This window comes from Pleurodeles waltl, chromosome 2_1, assembly GCF_031143425.1.
Source record: "Pleurodeles waltl isolate 20211129_DDA chromosome 2_1, aPleWal1.hap1.20221129, whole genome shotgun sequence".
Classification (NCBI taxonomy): Eukaryota; Metazoa; Chordata; class Amphibia; order Caudata; family Salamandridae; genus Pleurodeles; species Pleurodeles waltl.
The window spans coordinates 457097986-457119271 of record NC_090438.1 but is presented as its reverse complement, the minus strand read 5'-3'; the positions used below and the strand labels follow the sequence as shown (position 1 = coordinate 457119271).

At 46.4% G+C, this 21286-nt stretch overlaps 2 protein-coding genes across 7 annotated transcripts in view; one reads left to right on the top strand and one right to left on the bottom strand.

Moving 5' to 3' along the window:
• Positions 1-21017, bottom strand: part of CSTF2 (cleavage stimulation factor subunit 2) — a 348937-nt gene extending 327920 nt beyond the window's left edge. For 4 of the 6 annotated variants that reach the window (XM_069213200.1, XM_069213209.1, XM_069213218.1 and 1 more), the window contains exon 1: positions 20846-21017. In XM_069213200.1, the coding sequence (XP_069069301.1) occupies positions 20846-20921 (76 nt within the window). In that variant the 5' untranslated portion in view covers positions 20922-21017. The remainder of the gene's footprint in view (positions 1-20845) is intronic. The other 2 variants (XM_069213227.1, XM_069213246.1) reach the window with 1 other exon arrangement.
• A 64-nt stretch (positions 21018-21081) lies between these two features.
• The window catches only part of TRMT12 (tRNA methyltransferase 12 homolog), a 200304-nt gene continuing 200099 nt past the window's right edge, over positions 21082-21286 (top strand). The window contains exon 1 of the mRNA XM_069213269.1: positions 21082-21169. The gene's annotated coding sequence lies outside the window, so the exon portion shown is untranslated. The remainder of the gene's footprint in view (positions 21170-21286) is intronic.

Genomic DNA, 21286 nt, shown 5'->3' with positions numbered 1-21286 from the left:
CACTTTCAAAACAGCTATTTGTCAATAACTTGAAAAGTATACATGCAATTTTTATGATTTAAAGTTCCTAAAGTACTTACCTGCAATACCTTTCAAATGAGATATTACATGTAGAATTTGAACCTGTGGTTCTTAAAATAAACTAAGAAAATATATTTTTCTATACAAAACCTATTGGCTGGATTTGTCTCTGAGTGTGTGTACCTCATTTATTGTCTATGTGTATGTACAACAAATGCTTAACACTACTCCTTGGATAAGCCTATTGCTCGACCACACTACCACAAAATAGAGCATTAGTATTATCTATTTTTACCACTATTTTACCTCTAAGGGGAACCCTTGGACTCTGTGCATGCTATTCCTTACTTTGAAATAGCACATACAGAGCCAACTTCCTACATTGGTGGATCAGCGGTGGGGTACAAGACTTTGCATTTGCTGGACTACTCAGCCAATACCTGATCACACGACAAATTCCAAAATTGTCATTAGAAATTGATTTTTGCAATTTGAAAAGTTTTCTAAATTCTTAAAAGACCTGCTAGGGCCTTGTGTTAGATCCTGTTTAGCATCTCTTTTAGAGTTTAAAAGTTTGTAAAAGTTTGAATTAGATTCTAGAACCAGTTGTAGATTCTTAAAAAGTATTCCAACTTTTAGAAGCAAAATGTCTAGCACAGATGTGACTGTGGTGGAACTCGACACCACACCTTACCTCCATCTTAAGATGAGGGAGCTAAGGTCACTCTGTAAAATAAAGAAAATAACAATGGGCCCCAAACCTACCAAAATACAGCTCCAGGAGCTTTTGGCAGAGTATGAAAAGGCCAACCCCTCTGAGGGTGGCAACTCAGAGGAAGAGGATAGTGACTTGGAGGAAAATTCCCCCCTACCAGTCCTATCTAGGGAGAACAGGGTCCCTCAAACCCTGACTCCAAAAATAATAGTCAGAGATGCTGGTTCCCTCACAGGAGAGACCAACACCTCTGAAATCACTGAGGATAACCCCAGTGAAGAGGACATCCAGTTAGCCAGGATGGCCAAAAGATTGGCTTTGGAAAGACAGATCCTAGCCATAGAGAGGGAAAGACAAGAGATGGGCCTAGGACCCATCAATGGTGGCAGCAACATAAATAGGGTCAGAGATTCTCCTGACATGTTGAAAATCCCTAAAGGGATTGTAACTAAATATGAAGATGGTGATGACATCACCAAATGGTTCACAGCTTTTGAGAGGGCTTGTGTAACCAGAAAAGTGAACAGATCTCACTGGGGTGCTCTCCTTTGGGAAATGTTCACAGGAAAGTGTAGGGATAGACTCCTCACACTCTCTGGACAAGATGCAGAATCTTATGACCTCATGAAGGGTACCCTGATTGAGGGCTTTGGATTCTCCACTGAGGAGTATAGGATTAGATTCAGGGGGGCTCAAAAATCCTCGAGCCAGACCTGGGTTGACTTTGTAGACTACTCAGTGAAAACACTAGATGGTTGGATTCAAGGCAGTGGTGTAAGTAATTATGATGGGCTGTACAATTTATTTGTGAAAGAACACCTGTTAAGTAATTGTTTCAATGATAAACTGCATCAGCATCTGGTAGACCTAGGACCAATTTCTCCCCAAGAATTGGGAAAGAAGGCGGACCATTGGGTCAAGACAAGGGTGTCCAAGACTTCAACGGGGGTGACCAAAAGAAAGGGGTCACAAAGACTCCCCAGGGGAAGGGTGATGAGACAACCAAAACTAAAAATAGTAAAGAGTCTTCTACAGGCCCCCAAAAACCTGCACAGGAGGGTGGGCCCAGAGCCTCTTCACAGAACAATGGGTACAAGGGTAAAAACTTTGATCCCAAAAAGGCCTGGTGTCATAGCTGTAAACAGCATGGACACCAAACTGGAGACAAGGCCTGTCCCAAGAAAGGTTCCACTCCAAACTCCCATCCAGGTAACACTGGTATGGCTAGTCTCCAAGTGGGATCAACAGTGTGCCCAGAGCAAATCAGGGTCCACACTGAAGCTACTCTAGTTTCTGAGGGTGGGGTGGATTTAGCCACACTAGCTGTCTGGCCGCCTAACATGCAAAAATACAGACAGCAACTCTTAATTAATGGGACTAGAATAGAGGGCCTGAGGGATACAGGTGCCAGTGTCACCATGGTGACAGAGAAACTGGTTTCCCCTGGCCAATACCTGACTGGAAAAACTTACACAGTCACCAACGCTGACAATCAGAGAAAAGTACATCCCATGGCAATGGTTACTTTAGAATGGGGAGGGGTCAATGGCCTGAAACAGGTGGTGGTCTCCTCAAATATCCCAGTGGACTGTCTGCTTGGAAATGACCTGGAGTCCTCAGCATGGGCTGAGGTAGAGCTAAAAACCCATGCAGCAATGCTGGGTATCCCTGAACTGGTGTGTGTGAAAACAAGAGCACAGTGCAAGGCACAGGGTGAACAAGTAGAGCTGGAGTCTGGAAGAATGGCCCAGCCTACCAAGAGAACAGGAAAGTCAGTTGGGAAACCAACTGCAACACAGCAAAAGAAAGGGAACCTCTCTTCTCAGGAAGAAGTTCTGCCCTCTGAGGGAACTGAGCCTTTGGAGCTTGAACCTTATCAGGTTGAGCTCTTAGGCCCAGGGGGACCCTCAAGGGAGGAGCTGTGTAAGGGACAAGAAACCTGTCCCTCTCTTGAAGGCCTTAGGCAGCAAGCTGCTGAAGAGTCCAAAGGCAAGAAAAATGGAACGCATAGGGTCTATTGGGAAGATGGACTCCTGTACACTGAGGCCAGAGACCCCAAACCTGGTGCCACTAGGAGAGTGGTAGTGCCTCAGCTGTTCAGGAAGTTCATCCTAACATTGGCCCATGACATTCCCCTTGCTGGACATTTGGGACAAACCAAGACGTGGGAGAGGTTAGTCAACCACTTCTACTGGCCCAATATGTCCAACATGGTTAAGGAGTTTTGCCTCTCCTGCCCCACCTGTCAAGCCAGTGGTAAGACAGGTGGGCATCCAAAGGCCCCCCTCATTCCACTTCCAGTGGTGGGGGTTCCCTTTGAAAGAGTGGGTGTGGACATAGTTGGTCCACTGGAACCTCCCACAGCCTCAGGAAATATGTATATCCTGGTAGTAGTGGATCATGCTACCAGGTATCCTGAAGCTATTCCCCTTAGGTCGACTACTGCCCCTGCAGTAGCCAAGGCCCTCATTGGTATCTTTACCAGAGTGGGTTTCCCTAAGGAGGTGGTGTCTGACAGAGGTACCAACTTCATGTCAGCATACCTAAAGCACATGTGGAATGAGTGTGGAGTGACTTATAAATTCACTACACCATACCATCCACAAACTAATGGCTTGGTTGAGAGATTCAACAAGACATTAAAAGGCATGATCATGGGGCTCCCAGAAAAGCTCAAAAGGAGATGGGATGTCCTCTTGCCATGTCTGCTTTTCGCTTACAGAGAGGTGCCACAGAAGGGAGTAGGATTCTCACCCTTTGAACTTCTGTTTGGTCATCCTGTAAGGGGACCACTTGCCCTTGTTAAGGAAGGCTGGGAGAGACCTCTCCATGAGCCTAAACAGGACATAGTGGACTATGTACTTGGCCTTCGCTCTAGAATGGCAGAGTACATGGAAAAGGCAACCAAAAACCTTGAGGCCAGCCAACAGCTCCAGAAGTTTTGGTATGACCAAAAGGCTGCACTGGTTGAGTTCCAACCAGGGCAGAAAGTCTGGGTTCTGGAGCCTGTGGCTCCCAGGGCACTCCAGGACAAATGGAGTGGCCCTTACCCAGTACTAGAAAGGAAGAGTCAGGTCACCTACCTGGTGGACCTGGGCACAAGCAGGAGCCCCAAGAGGGTGATCCATGTAAACCGCCTTAAGCTCTTCCACGACAGGGCTGATGTCAATCTGTTGATGGTAACAGATGAGGATCAGGAGGCAGAGAGTGAACCTCTCCCTGATCTTCTGTCATCAGACCCAAAAGATGGCACAGTAGATGGAGTGATCTACTCAGACACCCTCTCTGGCCAACAGCAAGCTGATTGTAGGAGAGTCCTACAACAGTTTCCTGAACTCTTCTCCTTAACCCCTGGTCAGACACACCTGTGTACCCATGATGTGGACACAGGAGACAGCATGCCTGTCAAGAACAAAATCTTTAGACAATCTGACCATGTTAAGGAAAGCATCAAGGTGGAAGTCCACAAGATGCTGGAATTGGGAGTGATTGAGCGCTCTGACAGCCCCTGGGCTAGCCCAGTGGTCTTAGTCCCCAAACCTCACACCAAAGATGGAAAGAAAGAGATGAGGTTTTGTGTGGACTACAGAGGGCTCAATTCTGTCACCAAGACAGATGCTCATCCAATTCCAAGAGCTGATGAGCTCATAGACAAATTAGGTGCTGCCAAATTCTTAAGTACCTTTGACTTGACAGCAGGGTACTGGCAAATAAAAATGGCACCTGGAGCAAAAGAGAAAACAGCATTCTCCACACCTGATGGGCATTATCAGTTTACTGTTATGCCCTTTGGTTTAAAGAATGCCCCTGCCACCTTCCAAAGGTTGGTGAATCAAGTCCTTGCTGGCTTGGAGTCCTTTAGCACAGCTTATCTTGATGATATTGCTGTCTTTAGCTCCACCTGGCAGGATCACCTGGTCCACCTGAAGAAGGTTTTGAAGGCTCTGCAATCTGCAGGCCTCTCTATCAAGGCATCCAAATGCCAGATAGGGCAGGGAACTGTGGTTTACTTGGGACACCTTGTAGGTGGAGGCCAAGTTCAGCCACTCCAACCCAAGATCCAGACTATTCTGGACTGGGTAGCTCCAAAAACCCAGACTCAAGTCAGGGCATTCCTTGGCTTGACTGGGTATTACAGGAGGTTTGTGAAGGGATATGGATCCATTGTGACAGCCCTCACTGAACTCACCTCCAAGAAAATGCCCAAGAAAGTGAACTGGACTGTAGAATGCCAACAGGCCTTTGACACCCTGAAACAAGCAATGTGCTCAGCACCAGTTCTAAAAGCTCCAGATTATTCTAAGCAGTTCATTGTGCAGACTGATGCCTCTGAACATGGGATAGGGGCAGTTTTGTCCCAAACAAATGATGATGGCCTTGACCAGCCTGTTGCTTTCATTAGCAGGAGGTTACTCCCCAGGGAGCAGCGTTGGAGTGCCATTGAGAGGGAGGCCTTTGCTGTGGTTTGGTCCCTGAAGAAGCTGAGACCATACCTCTTTGGGACTCACTTCCTAGTTCAAACTGACCACAGACCTCTCAAATGGCTGATGCAAATGAAAGGTGAAAATCCTAAACTGTTGAGGTGGTCCATCTCCCTACAGGGAATGGACTTTATAGTGGAACACAGACCTGGGACTGCCCATGCCAATGCAGATGGCCTTTCCAGGTTCTTCCACTTAGAAAATGAAGACTCTCTTGGGAAAGGTTAGTCTCATCCTCTTTCGTTTGGGGGGGGGTTGTGTAAGGAAATGCCTCCTTGGCATGGTTGCCCCCTGACTTTTTGCCTTTGCTGATGCTATGTTTACAATTGAAAGTGTGCTGAGGCCTGCTAACCAGGCCCCAGCACCAGTGTTCTTTCCCTAACCTGTACTTTTGTATCCACAATTGGCAGACCCTGGCATCCAGATAAGTCCCTTGTAACTGGTACTTCTAGTACCAAGGGCCCTGATGCCAAGGAAGGTCTCTAAGGGCTGCAGCATGTCTTATGCCACCCTGGAGACCTCTCACTCAGCACAGACACACTGCTTGCCAGCTTGTGTGTGCTAGTGAGGACAAAACGAGTAAGTCGACATGGCACTCCCCTCAGGGTGCCATGCCAGCCTCTCACTGCCTATGCAGTATAGGTAAGCCACCCCTCTAGCAGGCCTTACAGCCCTAAGGCAGGGTGCACTATACCATAGGTGAGGGTACCAGTGCATGAGCATGGTACCCCTACAGTGTCTAAACAAAACCTTAGACATTGTAAGTGCAGGGTAGCCATAAGAGTATATGGTCTGGGAGTCTGTCAAACACGAACTCCACAGCACCATAATGGCTACACTGAAAACTGGGAAGTTTGGTATCAAACTTCTCAGCACAATAAATGCACACTGATGCCAGTGTACATTTTATTGTAAAATACACCACAGAGGGCACCTTAGAGGTGCCCCCTGAAACTTAACCGACTGTCTGTGTAGGCTGACTAGTTCCAGCAGCCTGCCACACCAGAGACATGTTGCTGGCCCCATGGGGAGAGTGCCTTTGTCACTCTGAGGCCAGTAACAAAGCCTGCACTGGGTGGAGATGCTAACACCTCCCCCAGGCAGGAGCTGTAACACCTGGCGGTGAGCCTCAAAGGCTCACCCCTTTGTCACAGCCCAGCAGGGCACTCCAGCTTAGTGGAGTTGCCCGCCCCCTCCGGCCACAGCCCCCACTTTTGGCGGCAAGGCTGGAGGGAACAAAGAAAGCAACAAGGAGGAGTCACTGGCCAGTCAGGACAGCCCCTAAGGTGTCCTGAGCTGAGGTGACTCTAACTTTTAGAAATCCTCCATCTTGCAGATGGAGGATTCCCCCAATAGGGTTAGGATTGTGACCCCCTCCCCTTGGGAGGAGGCACAAAGAGGGTGTACCCACCCTCAGGGCTAGTAGCCATTGGCTACTAACCCCCCAGACCTAAAAACGCCCTTAAATTTAGTATTTAAGGGCTACCCTGAACCCTAGAAAATCAGATTCCTGCAACTACAAGAAGAAGGACTGCCTAGCTGAAAACCCCTGCAGAGGAAGACCAGAAGACGACTACTGCCTTGGCTCCAGAAACTCACCGGCCTGTCTCCTGCCTTCCAAAGATCCTGCTCCAGCGACGCCTTCCAAAGGGACCAGCGACCTCGACATCCTCTGAGGACTGCCCCTGCTTCGAAAAGACAAGAAACTCCCGAGGACAGCGGACCTGCTCCAAGAAAGGCTGCAACTTTGTTTCCAGCAGCCTTGAAAGAACCCTGCAAGCTCCCCGCAAGAAGCGTGAGACTTGCAACACTGCACCCGGCGACCCCGACTCGGCTGGTGGCGATCCAACACCTCAGGAGGGACCCCAGGACTACTCTGATACTGTGAGTACCAAAACCTGTCCCCCCTGAGCCCCCACAGCGCCGCCTGCAGAGGGAATCCCGAGGCTTCCCCTGACCGCGACTCTTTGAACCTAAAGTCCCGACGCCTGGGAGAGACCCTGCACCCGCAGCCCCCAGGACCTGAAGGACCGGACTTTCACTGGGGAAGTGACCCCCAGGAGTCCCTCTCCCTTGCCCAAGTGGAGGTTTCCCCGAGGAATCCCCCCCTTGCCTGCCTGCAGCGCTGAAGAGATCCCGAGATCTCTCATAGACTAACATTGAAAACCCGACGCTTGTTTCTACACTGCACCCGGCCGCCCCCGCGCTGCTGAGGGTGAAATTTCTGTGTGGACTTGTGTCCCCCCCGGTGCCCTACAAAACCCCCCTGGTCTGCCCTCCGAAGACGCGGGTACTTACCTGCAAGCAGACCGGAACCGGGGCACCCCCTTCTCTCCATTCTAGCCTATGTGTTTTGGGCACCACTTTGAACTCTGCACCTGACCGGCCCTGAGCTGCTGGTGTGGTGACTTTGGGGTTGCTCTGAACCCCCAACGGTGGGCTACCTTGGACCAAGAACTGAACCCTGTAAGTGTCTTACTTACCTGGTAAAACTAACAAAAACTTACCTCCCCCAGGAACTGTGAAAATTGCACTGTGTCCACTTTTAAAACAGCTATTTGTCAATAACTTGAAAAGTATACATGCAATTTTTATGATTTAAAGTTCCTAAAGTACTTACCTGCAATACCTTTCAAATGAGATATTACATGTAGAATTTGAACCTGTGGTTCTTAAAATAAACTAAGAAAATATATTTTTCTATACAAAACCTATTGGCTGGATTTGTCTCTGAGTGTGTGTACCTCATTTATTGTCTATGTGTATGTACAACAAATGCTTAACACTACTCCTTGGATAAGCCTATTGCTCGACCACACTACCACAAAATAGAGCATTAGTATTATCTATTTTTACCACTATTTTACCTCTAAGGGGAACCCTTGGACTCTGTGCATGCTATTCCTTACTTTGAAATAGCACATACAGAGCCAACTTCCTACAATCTGCGACTCTGTTCTGCTGAATATGAAACTTTACTGGGAGCAAGGGAAAGAAGGAGAAGCCCTCCAGACGATCTTCAGAGGACGGTAAAACAAGTGCACTTTGGAAATGTAAAATGGCTCCATCCCCAGGCACTCTTTAGACTTAGCTTTCCAAGGCTTTTGAGGCAGTGGGAAATGGGGGACTTGAAACCCTACACTCAGTCAGTACAGTAAAACACGTGGGCTTTTAAATTTTCATTTTGAATTTTATATCATTCAAACTAAATGTTATGGTGTTCTGACCTAACAAAGAGCAACATTTGGCTGCATGACAGTAAGAAATACCAGGTGCTAAAACTAGACAAGACATGATTGTGTAAAAAACAAGAATTTAGTTTTACATTTTCTTGCATAAATGTTGCTACTTCCTAAGGTGTGGAATGCCTTGTAGACGTAGAACGTGTCCACATAACATTATGTGGTACTTTTGGACACTGCAAAGCTCAATGCTTAACATTAGACTGTAGGTGATTGGAATTAAAATGCATGATCATATTTAGCCTCAGTGTGCATCCGGGTGTTCAAGAAGCTTGTTTTCTAGTGTGCATTTCACTTTGTGAACCATACACAAAGATGCCATTCGGCCTAGGTCTCACAGTCAAGAAATATAAAATCAGTTGGTCAACTGGAGATACACGGATATCACAAAAATCAATATATTTTACTAATTCCATTTACAAAAAAATACATAGCACACAGTGTAAAGAAATGGCTCCCTGTTGCAGTTACCCCCCACTTTTTGCCTGATACTGATGCTGACTTGACTGAGAAGTGTGCTGGGACCCTGCTAACCAGGCCCCAGCACCAGTGTTCTTTCACCTAAAATGTACCATTGTTTCCACAATTGGCACAACCCTGGCACCTAGGTAAGTCCCTTGTAACTGGTACCCCTGGTACCAAGGGCCCTGATGCCAGGGAAGGTCTCTAAGGGCTGCAGCATGTCTTATGCCACCCTAGGGACCCCTCACTCAGCACAGACACACTGCTTGCCAGCTTGTGTGTGCTGGTGGGGAGAAAATGACTAAGTCAACATGGCACTCCCCTCAGGGTGCCATGCCAACCTCACACTGCCTGTGGCATAGGTAAGTCACCCCTCTAGCAGGCCTTACAGCCCTAAGGCAGGGTGCACTATACCACAGGTGAGGGCATAGGTGCATGAGCACTATGCCCCTACAGTGTCTAAGCAAAACCTTAGACATTATAAGTGCAGGGTAGCCATAAGAGTATATGGCCTGGGAGTCTGTCAAAAACGAACGCCACAGCTCCATAATGGCTACACTGAATACTGGGAAGTTTAGTATCAAACTTCTCAGAATAATAAACCCACACTGATGCCAGTGTTGGATTTATTAAAAAATGCACACAGAGGGCATCTTAGAGATACCCTCTGTATTTTACCCAATTGTTCAGTGCAGGACTGACTGGCCTGTGCCAGCCTGCTGCTGAGAGACGAGTTTCTGACCTCATGCGGTGAGAGCCTTTGTGCTCTCTGAGGACAGAAACAAAGCCTTCTCTGGGTGGAGGTGCTTCACACCTCCCCCCTGCAGGAACTGTAACACCTAGCAGTGAGCTTCAAAGGCTCAAGCTTCGTGTTACAATGCCCCAGGGCACTCCAGCTAGTGGAGATGCCCGCCTCCTGGACCCAGCCCCCACTTTTGGCGGCAAGTCCAGGAGAGATAATGAGAAAAACAAGGAGGAGTCACTGGCCAGTCAGGACAGCCCCTTAGGTGTCCTGAGCTGAGGTGACTCTGACTTTTAGAAATCCTCCATCTTGTAGAAGGAGGATTCCCCCAAAAGGGATAGGATTGTGACCCCCTCCCCTTGGGAGGAGGCACAAAGAGGGTGTACCCACCCTCAGGGCTAGTAGCCATTGGCTACTAACCCCACCTGACCTAAACACGCCCTTAAATTTAGTATTTAAGGGCTCCCCTGAACCTAAGAATTGAGATTCCTGCAACTAACAAAAAGAAGAGGACTGCTGAGCTGAAAAACCCCTGCAGAGGAAGAACAGAAGACACCAACTGCTTTGGCCCCAGACTTACCGGCCTGTCTCCTGCCTTCCAAAGAAACCTGCTCCAGCGACGCTTTCCAAGGGACCAGCGACCTCTGAATCCTCTGAGGACTGCCCTGCTTCAAGAAAGACAAGAAACTCCCAAGGACAGCGGCACTGCTCCAAAAGAACTGCAACTTTGTTTCAAGGAGCAGATTTAAAGACCCCTGCAACTCCCCGCAAGAAGCGTGAGACTTGCAACACTGCACCCGGCGACCCCGACTCGACTGGTGGAGAACCAACACCTCAGGGAGGACCCTCCGGTGACTCCGAGACCGTGAGTAACCAAAGTTGTCCCCCCTGAGCCCCCACAGCGACGCCTGCAGAGGGAATCCCGAGGCTCCCCCTGACCGCGACTGCCTGAACTCCATTTCCCGACGGCTGGAAAAGACCCTGCACCCGCAGCCCCCAGCACATAAAGGAACGGAACTCCTGTGCAGGAGTGACCCCCAGGAGGCCCTCTCCCTTGCCCAGGTGGTGCCTACCCCAAGGAGCCCTCCCCTTGCCTGCCTGCAACGCTGAAGAGATCCCTTGATCTCTCATTGAAAACCATTGAAAACCCGACGCGTGTTTGCACACTGCACCCGGCCGCCCCGCGCTGCTGAGGGTGTACTTTTCGTGCTGGCTTGTGTCCCCCCCGGTGCCCTACAAAACCCCCCTGGTCTGACCTCCGAAGACGCGGGTACTTACCTGCTGGCAGACTGGAACCTGGGCACCCCCTTCTCTCCATTGAAGCCTATGCGTTTTGGGCACCTCTTTGACCTCTGCACCCGACCGGCCCTGAGCTGCTGGTGTGGTGACTTTGGGGTTGCTCTGAACCCCCAACGGTGGGCTACCTTGGACCAAGAATTGAAACCTGTAAGTGACTTACTTACCTGTGAAACCTAACAATACTTTACCTCCCCCAGGAACTGTGAAAATTGCAGTGTCCACTTTTAAAACAGCTTATTGTGTTTTATGTAAAAAGTATACATGCTAATGTAATGATTCAAAGTTCCTAAAGTACGTACCTGCAATACCTTTCAAATGAGATATTACATGTAGAATTTGAACCTGTGGTTCTTAAAATAAACTAAGAAAATATATTTTTCTATAACAAAACCTATTGGCTGGATTTGTCTCTGAGTGTGTGTTCCTCATTTATTGCCTGTGTGTATGTACAACAAATGCTTAACACTACTCCTTTGATAAGCCTACTGCTCGACCACACTACCACAAAATAGAGCATTAGTATTATCTCTTTTTGCCACTATCTTACCTCTAAGGGGAACCCTTGGACTCTGTGCATGCTATTCCTTACTTTGAAATAGCACATACAGAGCCAACTTCCTACACACAGGAATTGCCAAATTAAAAATCCTTGAGGTCCACTGCACACAGGTTGGACAGCAAAGCAAGTGGTTTTCGAATACAATTATTTTGCAACCAGACCTGATTTTTGCACGGTGACTATCATAGGAGTAAGTGGAGTCGCAGTGCAAACCAGCCTTTTCAGGAAGTTGTAAGAATTCCAGCTTCATTAATATAAATTAGACTGGAGCTCCTAAGACCGGACAAAAACAAGCCATTCCTTCTCGAATGGAGGGCAAGGGGTAACATCCAGAGTTCGAGAATCAAGGCTCTCTTGTCTAGTCTTGTTCCAGTCATGTATCCATCGAGCTTGTCAGCAAGTGTGTAGATAATCCTTTCATAGGACTTGGTCTCAAACACTGCTTTAGGCAACTCCGCGTGTAGGTATATATGGGAGCACCAGTGTCACAGGAGACACAAATTCACAGAGGTTAATGCTACGGTTAAAAACCGTCATTCGTGGTGTGCCATTGGTGGGGAGAATCTATGAAACCATGCATAAGTGCTGTTTGTCGAGATAATGGGGAGGGAAGAGGCAATGTCCGGCTTAATTTGGCCATTACTGCTGTCCACAGTCCTTGGATGGCAAGGCAATTGTACAGAATATGGGTCATATTGAAATCCTGTTGATCGCACCAGCAACAACAGAATGTTTTTAAGAGGCCAACCCAATCTAGTTTAGAGGGCATCCACGTTAAGGGACGAACGAAAATGCACTCAAGACTCAAAAATGACCATGCAGACTCTTCTTGCCAATCCAAAGACAGCATTTACTAACTATTGTGATAGGGAGAAAAACACTGCAGACTGCACCTCAGCCCTTCACGACCTGCCTCTACGTTTTTTCTCAAATGCCTGTTCACAAACAGGCTTTTTTATACACACCAGGACAATACTTTAACACACATGATATTAATAGATAACTTGCAAGTTTACAGATTAAAATGTAAAAACAAGCGACGCATAACCCCGAATTCCTAGACTGTAATTACTCGCTCTTTATTATACGTTCGACAAAGGTTTATGGCCAAGCATTCTTTGACCCAAGAATATGTATGCGTTCTTTTGTAAATGTAATTTATTTGAAGTTTTTGTGGACAACATTGTGTGCCTGGGACTTCTGAGCATTAGGAATTTGGTTTCTTCCCTGCACTCATTGTAGCGGAACACCTGTGTCCTTTTGGCTAATTAAATTACGTATGCATTGTCAAATCAGTCTGCAATCCGTTTGTAGGCACGGAGTGTGTGCCAGAGACTCATGTGCTGCTGTCATAAATACTTCCACGTTAGTTAGACACGAGTTGGCATATAACAGAAGGCCCTTTCATGTTCCCTATTCCATCACATCCTTGAATGAACCTTTCACCTTGCTTGTGTCAGTGTGGGGATTAGGCCCAAACTGGTTTTTGATTGTGAACAGCGATGTACTTTCTACTTGTGCCTGATGCTGCGCGATGTTTCCCATTCCATTGCAATGCCATTACCAAAGGCACGTCTACTGGATATCTGGACTAGGAAGAATCCTGGAGCGCTAAAAAGACACAGAGCAATGGAACCGACGAATATGGCTTCCACTGCCAAGCTAGTCTTTACACCCCAATATAGCTCTGAAGGTGACCATGATATTCTGAATCTATCAAGTCCCTTAAGACTGTTTAAGGCACTACCTTAGACAACCATCACAGTGTCGGATAACATTGAAAGAATAGCATTTAAAGTGATTCCTGAGTACAACACCCATCGAGAATCCACCATTATGACTTTAAGATCTATGGTATTGGAGGAAATGGTGCTGAAAAACATAAGGACTCTCGCTGAATGGGGCATAAAGGTGGAGCTCATGGGCCATCATAAATACCCTCACCCCTTAAAAATATCTCAGGAATCCCAGCACCAAAAAACAAGCACCCATAGCATTCCGAAAGGAGCAAGTCATAATAAGACACATGAGTGGTTCACTAAACTCTCTATATCCTGCACTTATGATAACTCAACGCCCTATACCAGGAAGGAGTCTCTGATACAGGGGGACAAAACGTGCACAAATGGGAGTACAACCACCTTCAATGGAACGTACAAGTAGCATGTTTAACAACAACAGTCAACCTGAGTACAGGGAACATCATTTGATAATTATCTCCTGGAACATTGCAGGTCTGAAGCGTCTTTTAAACTATGATGTTGCAAAACAACTATTAACCAATGCAGATATTCCTTGCCTCCAAGAAAACTGGCGAACCTTTCCACTGGCCATTCCAGGATACTAGGAAATACAACAATTGGCAATAAAAAGAAACATCTTTAGATGACCCTCTGGGGGCCTATTGATTTATGTAAATGTCAACCTCGACTTGAAAGTCAGTACAGTACCTCATTGCAACCAATTCCTACAAATAATAAGAGTAGAAGCTCTCACGGCAAACAGCTCTTTGTCAAACATTATTATAATTAACCTTTATTTTAATTCCTTTGGACAAGCAAGAACAGAAGATATGACTCAACTCCTGGATATCCTGGATGAAGTGCTCTGTGACCATTTAGACTACAACATCATAATATGCGGGGAATTTAATCTTAGATTTTTATGAACAACCGATGGTCAGGTCCACCCGACGTGCCAGGCCACCAAACAACTTCAACATTTTCTCAACATATGTAGGAAGTTGGCTCTGTATGTGCTATTTCAAAGTAAGGAATAGCATGCACAGAGTCCAAGGGTTCCCCTTAGAGGTAAGATAGTGGCAAAAAGAGATAATACTAATGCTCTATTTTGTGGTAGTGTGGTCGAGCAGTAGGCTTATCAAAGGAGTAGTGTTAAGCATTTGTTGTACATACACACATGCAATAAATGAGGAACACACACTCAGAGACAATTCCAAGCCAATAGGTTTTTGTTATAGAAAAATATATTTTCTTAGTTTATTTTAAGAACCACAGGTTCAAATTCTACATGTAATATCTCATTTGAAAGGTATTGCAGGTAAGTACTTTAGGAACATTGAATAATTACAGTAGCATATATACTTTTCACATAAACCACATTTAGCTGTTTTAAAAGTGAACACCTTGCAATTTTCACAGTTCCTGGGGGAGGTAAAGTATTGTTAGTTTTAGCAGGTAAGTAAATTACCTACAGGGTTCAGTTTTGAGCCCAAGGTAGCCCACCGTTGGGGGTTCAGAGCAACCCCAAAGTTATCAAACCAGCAGCTCAGGGCCGGTCAGGTGCAAAGGTCAAAGAGGTGCCCAAAACACATAGGCTTCAATGGAGAGAAGGGGGTGCCCCGGTTCCAGTCGGGCAGCAGGTAAGTACCCGCGTCTTCGGAGGGCAGACCAGGGGGGTTTTGTAGGGCACCGGGGGGGACACGAGTCAGCACAACAAGTACACCCTCAGCAGCGCGGGGGCGGCCGGGTGCAGTGTGTAAACACGCGTCGGGTTTCCAATAGTTTCCTATGGGAGACCAAGGGGTCTCTTCAGCGATGCAGGCAGGCAAGGGGGGGGGCTCCTCGGGGTAGCCACCACCTGGGCAAGGGAGAGGACCTCCTGGGGGTCACTCCTGCACAGGAGTTCCGTTCCTTCCGATGCTGGGGGCTGCGGGTGCAGGGTCTTTTCCAGCCGTTGGGAAATGGAGCTCAGGCAGTCGCAGTCAGGGGGAGCCTCGGGATTCCCTCTGCAGGCGTCGCTGTGGGGGCTCAGGGGGGACAACTTTGGTTACTCACAGTCTTGGAGTCGCCGGAGGGTCCTCCCTGAGGTGTTGGTTCTCCACCAGTCGAGTCGGGGTCGCCGGGTGCAGTGTTGCTAGTCTCACGCTTCTTGCGGGGAGTTGCAGGGGTCTTTAAATCTGCTCCTTTGAAACAAAGTTGCAGTTCTTTTGGAGCAGTGCCGCTGTCCTCTGGAGTTTCTTGTCTTTCTTGAAGCAGGGCAGTCCTCAGAGGATTCAGAGGTCGCTGGTCCCTTGGAAAGCGTCGCTGGAGCAGGTTTCTTTGGAAGGCAGGAGACAGGCCGGTAAGTCTGGGGCCAAAGCAGTTGGTGTCTTCTGTTCTTCCTCTGCAGGGGTTTTTCAGCTCAGCAGTCTTCTTCTTCTTGTAGTTTCAGGAATCTAAATTCTTAGGTTCAGGGGAGCCCTTAAATACTAAATTTAAGGGCGTGTTTAGGTCTGGGGGGTTAGTAGCCAATGGCTACTAGCCCTGAGGGTGAGTACACCCTCTTTGTGCCTCCTCCCAAGGGGAGGGGGTCACATCCCTAATCCTATTGGGGGAATCCTCCATCTGCAAGATGGAGGATTTCTAAAAGTTAGAGTCACTTCAGCTCAGGACACCTTAGGGGCTGTCCTGACTGGTCAGTGACTCCTTGTTTTTCTCATTATTTTCTCCGGCCTTGCCGCCAAACGTGGGGGCCGTGGCCGGAGGGGGCGGGCAACTCCACTAGCTGGAGTGTCCTGCGGTGCTGGCACAAAGGGGTGAACCTTTGAGGCTCACCGCCAGGTGTGACAGCTCCTGCCTGGGGGAGGTGTTAGCATCTCCACCCAGTGCAGGCTTTGTTACTGGCCTCAGAGTGACAAAGGCACTCTCCCCATGGGGCCAGCAACATGTGTCGGTTGTGGCAGGCTGCTGGAACCAGTCAGCCTACACAGATAGTCGGTTAAGGTTTCTAAGGTGCCCTCTGTGGTGCATTTTACAATAAAATGTACACTGGCATCAGTGTGCATTTATTGTGCTGAGAAGTTTGATACCAAACTTCCCAGTTTTCAGTGTAGCCATTATGGTGCTGTGGAGTTCGTGTAAAACAGACTCCCAGACCATATACTCTTATGGCTACCCTGCACTTACAATGTCTAAGGTTTTGCTTAGACACTGTAGGGGCACAGTGTTCATGCACTGGTGCCCTCACCTATGGTATAGTGCACCCTGCCTTAGGGCTGTAAGGCCTGCTAGAGGGGTGACTTATCTATACTTGCATAGGCAGTGAGAGGCTGGCTTGGCACCCTGAGGGGAGTGCCATGTCGACTTACTCATTTTGTTCTCACCAGCACACACAAGCTGGCAAGCAGTGTGTCTGTGCTGAGTGAGGGGTCTCCAGGGTGGCATAAGACATGCTGCAGCCCTTAGAGACCTTCCTTGGCATCAGGGCCCTTGGTACCAGGGGTACCATTTACAAGGGACTTATCTGGATGCCAGGGTGTGCCAATTGTGGATACAAAAGTACAGGTTAGGGAAAGAACACTGGTGCTGGGGCCTGGTTAGCAGGCCTCAGCACACTTTCAATTCAAAACATAGCATCAGCAAAGGCAAAAAGTCAGGGGGTAACCATGCCAAGGAGGCATTTCCTTACAACATGTATGGCCCCAACTCAATTCAGCTTGCACAAAAAGCAAGCTCCTTTGCATAATCGTTTCCCAAAACCTTCCAGGGCAAGAGCACTTTAGATTATATCTTTGCTACTGAGGAAGCCATAAATCAACTGCCATCTTTTGCAATTTTAAAACGCTCATAAGGCGCATGGAACAATACATGCCCAAAGGTCATTCACAGGGAGACAAAGAGTCACAAATAATTAGACGAATAAAATGGGGTCCTCAGGCATGACAAGCTTCCAACTCTTGGTCCAGTTCCAACAGCCCGACTCTATTGTATTTGTCAGGGGACTTATTCCGAGCTAATAGGGGTGAAATCACCAACAGCCTTTTAAAAATGACGGTCTCCACTCATATCTCACAACGGCAACCTACAAAGACCCTTTTGCACCGTTCCGTAAGGGAAAGCAAGTTGAAACTGGGCAGACTGAGAAGATTGCAAGCCAAAGCTAAAGACCCAGTTACAAAAAAAGAACAATAAAATTAAGAACATACATAAAACAACACATTTGCCAACTATCTGAAAAAGAGTCTGTCTACATCCTTTCCCTGACTAGAAAACATAACCATGGTGACTTATGGCATTATATTAAAAATAAATTGGGCCAGAGCGAACCACGACTTAAGTCAGTAAATGAAGCAACATGGATACAACATGTCAGTGAATTATATACAGCCTATCCACCTCTTCCGGAACAACAAAAGGATGTCCTGGACACATACGAATCTGAATCGACCATAAGTTTTGATCCCTCGCCAAGTGACATCGTCAACATTCTGGGGAAAATTCGGTCGTCGGGGGCCCTAGGCCTGAACGGAATCCCTGCAACAATCTTCAAAGACGACCATGAGCTATGGTCCCCAATTATCTCAGCCATCTATCGATCCTGCTTTGACTCACAGGAGGCTCCTAAGAGCTGGAGAGGCTCTATAAACCATTCAATTTTTTTTTTTTAAAGGAGACAGACAGGATCTAGCTAATTATCGTCGTATTACTCTCTTGGATGTTGAGGAAAAAGGCTTTGCCTCAACAGCCTTGGAAAAACTACAAAAATGGGCAGAGGCTAAGGAAAGTGCCATTAAACCAAACCGGCTTCAGAGCAAATTCCGCAACCACGGATAATATCATCGCCCTCTCTTATTTAGCTCAAGTGGCCGTTGCCAAAAAATCACTACTATTATTTGCCTGCTTTGTCGATTACACTGCTGCATTCGACTCAGTGGACAGGAATTAACTATGGAGCAAGTTAAGAAACTGGGACATCTCAAACATGCTATTAAGTGCAATAATCCTATTATATACATCCACTTGGGTAAGAGTAAAGCTGTCGACTTCCACCATTAGCAAGGAGATTCCCACTGACAAAGGGCTTAAACAAGGATGTGTTCTAGCTCCGTTACTATTTAATCTATATACAGCAGATAAGTCACCTGCGTTGATACAAGCAAACCTGATTCCGCCAAAAATCGTAAATCAAAAACTGAGCTTGCTTCAATATGCTGACGGCATTGTCTTGTCGGACCATTCTAAAACCTGCCTACCAAAAGCTCTAACAGCTCTGCACAGTTATAATACGACAAACAAAATAAAGGAGAACGCTACAAAAACTAATGTGGTTATATTCGGCAGGGCATCGAGACATCAGCACCTTCGCTGGAAAATGGGCTACTTATCATCAGCACCACGGATATTACTATTTAGGCGTTCGATTAACAGCTATGGGAACACCAGAAGTCCAACTTACGCACTTGAAGAGAAAGTCCGCCTTTATAACAACAAGAATGTGTCAACTAAACAAACTAATAGCTAGCCCTTGGGCAGGCTTAATGCTTCAAACAATCAAAGCAGTTTTTTTGCCAGCTCTGAACTATGGTCATGAAGCCTTCCCAGGCAAATTCTCAACTCTGACTGATCAACTCTAGGTCAAAATGTACAAACGAGTATTCAAATTACCGCAATACATTAGAAGTCATCTGATAAGACTAGAATTTGGTCTGGAAGGCCAGCAATGGGCTCTGATGGGGGCTTTCCTAAAATACTATCACAGGATAGTTATGGCGCCTCCCAACACCTTGCAATCATTTTTTTTTTTTAAACAAAACAAATCCCTAGTCACAATATCTCGAAAGAGCTCCAAAGAAACTACAAATTGATCAGGCAGCATTGATTAAATCAGCACAGTTACACATCAACATTAAGCACACATTAAAAAGACTGATACAAATTCTCTCACAAGCAACAGACCTGGGAAAAACGAACAGATCCCCAGTGCAGGCAGTGCTGTACAGTCATATACAAATACCACTCAATATTTGGCTCCACAATTATACCTCAAAAGTACCATCAGGAAAGCCTGTGTATCGCAAAATTGTCTTTGCGAGACTTCTGGGCTTACGGATAAAGGAGCTAAATCCGAAATGGACTTCCTTAGCCAACACAAAAAGCTGCAGGCTCTGCAACTACAAATTTGAGGCTTTTTTTCCATCTATTATGTTGCTGCCCGTCTCTGCAGAAGGCACAACGCACTTTGGTGTTCACGCAAAAGGAACCAGAGGACCTGGCCAAATTTGGAAAGTTCACCATTCTACTTCAATCATAGTTGAACAATCGCCTTACAAGTATTTAGATTTTAATTTAGAGAGAGAAAAAAAAACAGTGCATTTTAGTTTTTAAACTAAATATGTTTACATGAATCTTAGCTTTAATTCTTGAATGGACTTCTGTACAGTCACGGTGTGCACACAGGCAAAGCTCCATTAACAAGTTTTAACAAATTTTACTTGCACATAACTTTTTGTGCAGCACTATTTTAACATACACATTTTTTATCTCTCTCATATTTATACTGTGTTTCTTCCTTTTTGCAATGATTTTAAGTGATCACGAAATTAATGCACTAATGGTTGTATTAATTCTATAATGATGTATAGTGGATTGCTTGATATTTAATTTGACGCCTATGATTTCAAGCAGATTTGGTTTGGTATGAAATCCGCTATCTAGTCTACTATGACTAGTCTACTATAGCCGAGATTTCTGCTTAAACATAGCCTGGCTGACTGAACAACAGCAGGTTAAGGAGGGACCAGTCAGAGGTATGATCTGAAAGCAAATCTAAGGTCAAATCAGAGATATCAATACTTAACATGCTGATGTTATATGAGTAGGAGTAATGGTAATTGATGACCCTTGAGTTTAGAATATCTGGAAGGGGATGTAGTGACTTACAATGTCAACATGAGAAAGAATGTCTCACGTCACACGCACCCAAGGCTGGGTTCAATGAATCTATCATCAAATTGGAGGAACACCGTTTGTGTCTCTGGTACTAGAGCACAGGCTCAGCCATGTTTCATTGAAGTCTATTGCAACATGTATACAGTGATTTCTACAACTATTGCGGTTAGAGAAGTGTGAGAGCTGTTTATGCTTTTCATTAAGCTGGCAGCTTTTAGCAACTCTGCAGGCCCCTTTCTGGTTTAGCTCATGATCATAGTCCACTTAGTTGATCACTGAACTGGGATGTCCATTCTGCGATATTTTGAGTGAAGTTTATGGTCTTAAGCAGGCACGGTCAAGTTCCATTGTCTGAGACAATGCTTTGGGGCAATCCCTCTCTAATAAATACTTCCTGAACGCATGTAGAATGTAAACAGTTACTCTTGATCGATAACATTAAAAATACATAACCAAAGGGAAACTGGCAAGCCTTAGATATTGTGCGCGCGTGTAAACATTTAAATAAAGGTTAATATAACTATTACATGATTAAATATTGCTGATCAGCTACAGCGGTTTGTCCCACATGGTGAGTTCATGTTGAAGGTAATGACTGCCTTCACTCTGCATTACGCTCTGTCTCTCGGCCGCAACCTCCAGCTCAATCGCTTACCAAAGACCGAGCGCAAGGACCGATCCACCGCCGGGTCTCTCGCACCCATACCAGCCATACCCGCCATCCCGGCCATCTTCACAGCAACAGCGGCAGACGGTAGCAGAATCCCAGCTTCCGGTCCGACTGTGAAAAATCACCCCAATACATCCGGCGATGCAGACAAGAGGTGCAACCAAAAGATTTTCCGCTTCCGCCCAAGCAATGTTCCGAGAAGCCTAAGGGTTCCCATGGAGACAGTTTCGGCCTTCAAAGTCTCGGAAAGTGATAATCGGCCATCTTGGAATGGGAAGCCTTAGTCGCCCTGGATCAGGAACAAACATTGTATGTCTAAATTGAGCATATAAATATGGCAACATATTTATGTAAAATAGCATAATGTTTATAATCCCCTTTAAATTATTTTAGTTTTTTGTTATGTTCGTTTTGCATGAAACATTA